This window comes from Echinops telfairi, unplaced genomic scaffold (assembly GCF_000313985.2).
Source record: "Echinops telfairi isolate 266 unplaced genomic scaffold, ASM31398v2 ScPeMD7_23;HRSCAF=83, whole genome shotgun sequence".
Taxonomy (NCBI): domain Eukaryota; kingdom Metazoa; phylum Chordata; class Mammalia; order Afrosoricida; family Tenrecidae; genus Echinops; species Echinops telfairi.
The window spans coordinates 85,041,173-85,050,207 of NW_022103920.1; the positions used below are offsets into that span (position 1 = coordinate 85,041,173).

At 41.6% G+C, this 9,035-nt stretch overlaps 2 protein-coding genes across 3 annotated transcripts in view; one reads left to right on the forward strand and one right to left on the reverse strand.

Moving 5' to 3' along the window:
• TAX1BP1 (Tax1 binding protein 1) overlaps positions 1-3,326 on the forward strand; it is a 64,138-nt gene extending 60,812 nt beyond the window's left edge. The window contains exons 16-17 of the mRNA XM_045288662.1: positions 1,186-1,268; positions 1,887-3,326. Coding sequence (XP_045144597.1) covers positions 1,186-1,268; positions 1,887-2,088 — 285 coding nt within the window. The 3' untranslated portion in view covers positions 2,089-3,326. The remainder of the gene's footprint in view (positions 1-1,185; positions 1,269-1,886) is intronic.
• Positions 3,327-4,073: 747 nt separating this feature from the next.
• Positions 4,074-9,035, reverse strand: part of JAZF1 (JAZF zinc finger 1) — a 373,656-nt gene continuing 368,694 nt past the window's right edge. For both annotated transcript variants that reach the window (XM_045288955.1, XM_030885296.2), the window contains one exon: positions 4,074-6,460. In XM_045288955.1, the coding sequence (XP_045144890.1) occupies positions 6,284-6,460 (177 nt within the window). In that variant the 3' untranslated portion in view covers positions 4,074-6,283. The remainder of the gene's footprint in view (positions 6,461-9,035) is intronic.

The following is a 9,035-nucleotide window of genomic DNA, read 5'->3' on the forward strand; positions in this document are numbered from 1 at the left end:
TATTTCATCTGCCTCGTGTTTGCTCACGAACATTTCATACTGCAGATACTGGTTTTAGTACCTCTTCCCTGACAGACTAAACTAATTAGTCCATTGGTAGCAGCTCTGAGGCTAGGATGATTACCCAATAATGCACGGATTCTTGTCAGTGCCAGCTACAACTGTTCATGTGCTGCTAGTTCATGACAGGAGGCGGTTAATAGAGCTACTGAGGAGAACAAAGCAAACGGGCAGTGTAGATGGCGAATGAGGCTGCTGGAAATGTCTTGCTGTTGAGTTAGCCTGGACAGAGCCTTAGCTAACCCTGGGCTGTAGGTGCGGCAATCCAAATAACTGTTTTTAAGGCTTAGCCTTGTGGTTTGTGTCTGAGCTTTATAATGTATTTTCCAATTGGACATGCCATGTGTCTACCCAAGAACATACACATGCATGTCACATTTTATTAGTTTCCCTGTACTTAGGACTTTTTGGGTATATGCAGCAGTCATTTGTGGTCATAAGGAACTGTAATATTTTTAATTGGGATGCTAGCTTTATTTGTTTTAGAAATCCTTTCATTGGGGGGGCTCTTACAGCTCTTTAGAACAATTCATACATCAATTGTATCAAGCATATTTGTATATATGTTGCCATCATCATTTTCTAAACATTTAGTTTATATTTGAGCACTTGGTATCAGCTTCTCCTTTTTCACACTTTCCCACCGAATTTGAACTGTTTTGAAAATTAAATATTACTAAATCAAATTAATGAGACTAAAGTAGTCTTAACTTTTTATGAGGGTGCTCAACCGGTCTATGCAACTATTTAATTAAAAGACCAAAAAACAAAACAAAACAAAAAACCACCCCAATCCAGCAACAACAACAACAGCAACAAAAGGGCTTAAAGTTGCCTATATATGGGCTCCAGAAGTTCTCGCCTGTTTGGTTCACATACACAGGGTGTGCTGGATCCGCCTCTCCAGTGAGGCCTCCTCTGTATTTCAAGAAGGTGGGACATGTGAGGCCACGGGGACAGGCTCCTAAAATTTACACCCAAACACAATTGTTAGAAGTAGAAATAAAGTGTCGTTTACGTGTGTTTTTATTTCCTTTCCACTCTGAAGATGTACACGAATTAAGCCACTTAAAGTTTCACTTTTCTCAAATGTGGCACTTTTTTTTTTTTTTTTTTTTGCAATAGGAAGACGAGAATGTGTCCTCTGCCCCTGGTGGCCCAAGTCAGCATTTACATGGACCTGGCACCGGCTTTTGCTTTGATTCTAGGTAATTCTCTTGTCTTTGTAGCATTTCTTCAAAGTGTGGTCCCTGGCACTTGCTTGTTAGAAAGAACTGATCCCGTCATTCAGGGCAGAAGCCTGCACACCGAGAGAACAAGCCATTGGGCATGCTGTCATCATTTAAAAACCAGAATTATGGATGCTTTTAGGAAACTGAGTGGCATTTACTCTTTTACTTTCCACCAAATAACTTTGTTATTTAAAAAGGAAAGAGTTCTTGCACCAAGCCTAATTTCATATAACGTGATTGTGTTTTTGAAAATATAATTTAAAGACAAGCGGATTTTTTTTCTTTTGAGCATGGGGGAGGATGTGCTTAGAGCTTTTATATGTTTCTTAATTGTCTGCCAGCGCTTAGGAGTGGGAGATGAAGTTTCTTTAGTAACCAGACTCCAAGGCATTTTATATATACTCGAGTACAAGCCGACCCGAATATCAGCTGGGGCACCTAAATTTACCACAAAAACTACATTAAAAATGTGCTGAAAAACTTGGTTTATACGCGACTGTATACAGTAAGTTGTTCCGTATATTAGGTAACTGTGTCATAATACTATAAATCAGTGCTGTTTAGAAATTTGTAACGTTTTCCTTTTTGTTGCAGCTTTGATGCTCACAAGAAGTGTCCTCTCTGTGAGTTAATGTTCCCCCCGAACTATGATCAGAACAAGTTTGAAGAACATGTGGAGAGTCACTGGAAGGTGTGCCCCATGTGCAGTGAACAGTTCCCGCCTGACTATGACCAGCAAGGCTTTGAAAGGCACGTCCAGACCCATTTTGATCAGAATGTTTTAAATTTTGACTAGTTACTTTATATTAATACAGCTTAGCAGGTGGGGGTGGAGGCATCACTTCAAGTAGACCACTCATGAGACCCCAAGGTCAGAGTCTCACCTCCCATGCACCCTCTTCCATACTTTCTCACCAAGAGCTCCTTTGCAGTTTGCTGTTGCTAAGGGCCAGGGCTAGTCTTTAGCTTATCAATAAACATAATTTTAACTCTGTTGATCTTACCTGCTTTAAGAAAAGGTCTTGTGTATTTTTATTTATTCCCAGTTTGTGAAGTTGTATGGATAAAGGACACAGATTATTTTAATGTTACCACACCGAAACAAATATGTATAGTGTATTAAGATTATTTAGCAGAATATTTACAAGTTGGCCTTCTTGATTAAGCATGACTACTAAATATTATGTGTAACAAAAACCATTCCTTCCAATAGTCTTGTACAGTCATTCTTTGAATACAGAAACCTCCAGATTTGATTGAGCCTGTGAAGTTACATAGGCCACCCCGAGTTCCAAAGGTCAGATTTAAGTAGTTACCAGAACCAGTCCCCTGGGAGGCTGCCCATTACACTGAAAATCTGACGCACATATGGTTTGTAATCACAAATGGCATTGCTTTGCAACACACATCATAGCATTTACTATCCTTGTTAGAGATGTGTCAGTGGAAGGTACAATATTAAGTATACGCTACATACTTACAGACAAACATTGGATTACCTGATGTTGGCTAGCAACTGCTATGAGCTGTTCTGACCAGGGTACAAATTTGAGTAGCAGTCAGTCTCAGGCATAGAACAGAACTTGTTCCTAACTGCCAGTCAAGCTTCACTCTCTAGAAGTAGAGCTGTACGTAGACTGAAACGACGTGTTTAAAGTAGAGCAGAAATCATTGTGATGTGTGTGCTTTAACAAGAGAAAGCATATTTTGCTTGGAGCACTGATTTCGAGTAACTTTTTTTAGAATAACTGAATGATGATTTTTAAACACTCTTGATGCTGTATTTATATCTAATGAGAAGACAATAAAGTACAATTGCATTCATATTGGGAGGACCTACTAAACAGTGGCATTGATCCTGTCAAATCACAGAATATGTATTAGAATCTTTGCATTTTCCTCAAGAATGTAACTAACTTTGAAACAATAGTTATCAGTAAGGGATTAAAAGCTGTAGCGTTTATTAATGTCTGTCCTGCTGTATGGAAATTCTTGTGATCATTAAAGGGCGCCTTTTTGGAGGTTTGTGGCTAATTTTCTTGTTGTCGTTTTAATTTGTGATGGTTCTCCTTGACCTAGGACAACGGTATCTCGTTGTGGTCTGGGGCCTTTACAAAAAAATCTTGAACCTTATTCATCTTTTTAAATGTTAAAGAGTTATTTTTTTTTTGGCATTAGATTTCATGGCTTTTGTAGTTCTCAAAATATTTAAGGTTGCCCTTAGTATACTAGCTGTTTAGGATGCCAATCTAATATTCAGACATGGGGGCATTCTGGGTTGCTGCTAATTATTAACTATGTACATACTATGTTGCTTGTATTTGTTTTGAGAAGCAGAATTTGCCTATTGCTGGGACTGTTTAAAAAAGTTTGAGTATATGGCAAATACTCAGTGGTTCTATGATAAGTAGAATATACTCAGGTTAAATTGTTCAGTGAGTGAGCTTTTCTTTTGTATCAGTTAATAATTATAGGTCGTGCTAACTAAAGTATCCTTTGACCCTCATAGCACCACTGCTGCTGATAGGACCTCGTTTATCTTCTGACCGCATTCTTTTAAATGGTTGTTGGCCCACACTTAAATAATTTGTTTTGGGTAGAAAAGCTTTGCAGTGTAATGAAAGTTGAAAATCCAAAGAGAACTAACTCTCCATACATCAACATGAATTATTTAAAAATAGGCAGTCTAAGCTAGAATAAGGAGCTGAATGGTGTGTTGGGTCCCGTGATAAACTTGATGGTGGTTTTCATAATGGATGCTAATGAAAATAAAGAGCCATGTTTATTTTGGGTCAGAGGCAGTTTATTTTAAATGTGATTTCATTTACATTTATAAGCAGCTTTTCTTGACAGGAATTTTGATCCACTAAGTTGCCTTCAGTTCTAAAACAAACCTGTCACTTTCAAACTTAATGTGCTCTGTCCTCAACAAAACATATGAAAATATAATTTAAAGCACAGTTCTCACAGACACAGTACAATACATTCACTATACATGGTATAACAAAATATTCCCATCCTTACTGGTGTAATACTGTCACAATGAATAAGTAAATAGAAACTGGAATTTGTTTTATACTTGAAAAAAAGTTACCATGCATGATGACTTTTATGACTGTTTAGCTGTGGGACAATTGATCAGCCTGTAGTTTCTTGAACTAGGAGCAACGCTAAATGATTATTGGCCTAAACATTTTGTTGTCTGTCAATTGTAGGTGGATATGAACTAGCCAAGCAGGGCCTCCTTTTGCACCAACTAGTTGCTTCTCACGTCTGGATCATCCTGACTTGAAGCACACAGGATAACATCATAATCAGAAGCGAGACTGCTCTCCAGAAAGAAAGCTGAGGGAACGTTTTAGAGGGCAGTGTCTGTAGAACCTTCGAGCCTTTGTATCCCTCCTGGTGAGAGTCATACAACTTAGGAAGGTAGAAGCTTTCCCATCTGGCTAACAGAATGTTACAAAATGTCTACAGAATGGAGGTGGGACACCTTCCCAGCTGTAAGACGTGAGTATGTAGGAAAGCTCTTTTACAAGTGATTCAGATTTGCCTTTTTCCAGTTTGAGGGTCGGGCAGTTTGCTGCCTCAAAGCCGTTTTTATTGCATAATCAGGCAATTGGTAAACTCTTGTGTTTAAGGAATAGCACTTGGGAGAAAAGAACACTCAAGGCATGATGGTCCCAACGGTGAGCAAAACTCAGGAAGGGTCCAGATGGCGGCTGCACTAATGGGTCACACCAGTCATTCTTTCTCTAACCACGTGCTGCAAGAAGCACTTTATGTCAGTAAGGCTCGATTTTAGTTCAGCAACAGGTTTTCTAACCCTACACAGACCATCTCAATGGGAGTGCAAGACGTCTACAATATGATGGGAAAGTGCCTTAGAAAAATAAAAATATACTGAACTTGAGGAAGAGGCAATGTGGGTCTCAACAAAAACGCTCCTCTCTGTAACATGCCTACAATTTTCATTCTCATTTGCAACCCATCGGTCTGTTAGGGCAGTGGTTTCAAGAATTGGCAACACATACACACGAAATCTGTTGGCAATCGAGAACAAAGTGCTTTTAAAAACCTCATCTGAAAATGAAGATAGAACTAAATTTCACACAGACAAAAGTCGCAATTAAGCATTTCCAAGTGTTTGCTAACAGATTGCCGGGAAACATCTTTCACTAAACCAATACCTTGGTCCACAATGATGGGCAGGCGTATGTGTGGTCTCTCGCGCCCAGCAGGCACTCAATGAATGTATACTGAAGGAATGCGTGAACCCAAGAGACGAGTTTTGTACAAAAATGCCACTGATGACACTAAAATGATAGGAAAGTCAGATGGCAAGATTTTCAGCTTTTCCAAGGGGAAAAAGGATTTGCAAGAGAATATAAAACACAGAAAGCACACCTTTAATGTATGTTATTTAAATATGAAAATATTTTTCGCATATTATGTTAAACATTCTTTATATTTCCACTACCTAAAGTCTCTCTACTCACAAACGAACTCCACTCTGTAAGGCATGGTAACCAGTTGGATAATGGAGGAATCATTTTGGTTTTTAACAGACATGAGTTGATGTGTTGAAAAACTTCAATCACATTACAATAATGGGGAAACGCCTCAGTGCCGGCCCCTCTGCCCCCGGAGCGACACCACTGCAGAGTCCGACTGAAACAGGTGCAACATGCCCTCAGCTTTGTTTGGGGGGAGAAGTGTGCTGAAGAACCTAGAGCTTTTTTTTTCTTTTGTTTCTGTTTAGCACCTTGGATCAAAGTAATGAAAATGGGTTTGATGGATACATGTGCAAATGTACAAAATCAGTAACTCTACAAAGGTACATCATTCCAAAATTACAGAAAAAATTTAAAGCATGCATCTTAACTCTTTTTCTTTAAAGGGTTGCTGAATGCTTCCCCTGAAAAAAAGGTGGCTGTTTTCAAAGTCAGCAACTGCTGGTGAGGATTCTTGGCACAGTCCGGAGCAGCACGTCACTGCTGCATCTTCCTGATGATCTCAGCCGACACCGGGGGGTGGAAGTTGATTGTGTGGTGCCGCAAGCCCTGAGCTGTCTTGTAACTCTTCCCACAGCGGCACTTGAATGGCTTGCGGACACGGATCTGTGTTCTGTGACCATTCTTGGCGTGGTACTTGATGCCGTTCACATTCTGTGGAGAAGACACAAACAGGTGCCTGTCATTCACTGCCATCACGTCAATGCTGACTCAGTGACACCCCCCGCCCCCCCGCTCCTGCCCTGGGTGGAGGGTGGGTTCTGAGACTTGCTGAGAGCAGAAAGGTCAGTCTTTTTCTCCCCCTGGATGTCCCAGAGGCGATCCAACTTGACGAAACCCCAGGGGCCTGCTGCAGAGACGTCTGTACCTGCAAGCCACTGTGAGGGAATTCTGAGTATGAGGCATGACCCTGGAAGTGAGGATACTGATGACTTTAATTTTACATAAAATTGAACTCTGGAAGAAGCACAGTTCCTTCTGCCTGGAACTTTGTACCCTCTCCATTTTTCTCCCCCTTCTGCTCATGAGAGTTAATGAATTAAACCTACACAAATCGCAGGATGGCCAACAAAACGCCTTTCTAAAGTGAGTGAAGAGCACAGGGAAACTCATCTGTCATAACTGCTGTGGAGCTCGGCTTGAAGACTGCGTTTACACAACTGTCAAAATAGTACCCTGCTACCGTCGCTTGGATCTCTGTCCGTTTTCTACTCTGCATTAAGTCAGCGTGTCCAGGTCCCTGTGAGAACTATCTGCTGCTCAATGCTGTACACAATGAATTTACACTGGCTTCTGTGTTATATTCTAAACACGACGCTGAACTCTTAAGCTATTTATTTGATGGATGTCTTTACAAGTGTTCCACACTTTACATTGTCCTACAAATCGTAAGTGGTACATACAATGTCAAAGTACTTTAGGGCTCTTGTGTACGAATATAAATTCTATGTAGTAGTCCCTAAATCCACTATGCATTTACTTAGCAAATTTAGCGCTCACCCCAGTTCACACGATTCGGAAACAGGTTCATGGAAGACTGACGTGATGACGGAGCATAATGTCTTAAAAAGTCCACTGTTGCACGGGAGCAGGAGAAGAAAGATTGACGTGAAGTTGTTGGTCACGGGCCACTAAACGAGTGTTTCCTGAAGTCCAGTACTGCCTGACTATCCCCTGGGCCCAGCGGCAGCAGTCACCCCACAGTCTACTTTGTTGCTTGAGCGATGAATTTGAGAGGTCAGCAATTCCCAGCCACATCCCCCTCTCTTCAGGAAAAACTGAGAAGGGCCGCCTCGTTCAAAAAGCCCTCACAGGCTGTTACTAGTGAACTGTCCTTGTCGAGATCAGAGCGGCACTAATGTTAGTCATTCTCTGCAACAGCATCCCGATTGCCTTCGTTGAACCCATAGAGTTGCCAAACGCGTGGCCTGCCTGTTGATTGCTCAGAACATCGCCCACCTCCTGGCACCACTCCTTTCTGCAGGCTCATGCGGGGCACCTCACCAGGGCTGCTAGAGGGACCAGGAGGATCAAGCCATGCAGGGGCGGGACACGGACAGAATCAGGTGCACTGACAGGTAGAGAACATGTGCCCAGCAGCTTCGCACTGTACCAGCCACCTCAGCTGGGACTCAGGTACGGGCGGAAATCGCAGGTAGTCGAGCCTTAGGACGACTCCTGCCACCAGCACTACCTTAAACTGCAGCCAAATGCGAGAACCACCTGGCTTCGCCCAGTCAACACATACCACGTACCCCCATAGAAGATGAGTGGTTTTTAAGCCACTTGGAACAGTTTGGTGGTCACTGAGGGAAAAAACTGAACTTCTAGGAAATAGTAATAGCATGATACCAAGTCCCCTTGTTTAAAAATGACAGGTGTTTATGTGGTAGCAAACACTGAACGCTCCGTGGAGTCCCGCTCTGTGAAGCAAGGTTACTAGAACATTTGATTCTATGGATGATGTTTGCACAGGGAATTTGTTGTAAGATGACCATGAAACGCAGCCACTTCCGTGCCCGGTACCGCTCACACCATGTTAGGAACGAGGTTTTTAAGATAAGTATAACTTCCACCAGACTCCGTATTTCACTCAGGTCTGAGTTTTTGTAGTTCATTCGGCTATAGAACTTTGGAACCAGGAACGCTACAAGAAGCTAGTCCAACACAAACCAGGCCCAGAGTTGACCAGAGGGATTTTGAAACTCTAGAAGAGTGTAACTGAGCATGTAAAACAGAGAAGATCACTTGCTAACATGAGGGGTTTCCCGTGTTTTTTTCGGTGCATCCTTTATGTATTCTTAAGAAACCGCCCCCCTGCCCCCCCAATATCTTAATGTTACTCTGGGAGCCTTCATGTGTCATGAGATATCTTTAAAGAAATCATTTCATTGGGGGCTCGTACATCAAGCACATTTGTACATTTGTTGCCATCATCATTTTCAAAACATTTTCTTTCTACTTGAGCCCTTGCTATCAGCTCATTTCCCCCCTCCCTCCTTCCCTCATGAACCATTGAAAATTTATAAATTATTATTTTTTCATGTATTACACTGAACGATGTCTCCCATCCACCCACTTTTCTGTTGTTCCTCCCCCTGGGAGGGGGTTATATATAGATCCTTGTGATCAGTTCCCACTTTTTCCCCACCTTCCACTTACACTCTTTGTATCACTATCTTCAATATTGGTCCTGAGGAGCTTATCTGTCCCGGATTCCTTGTGTTTC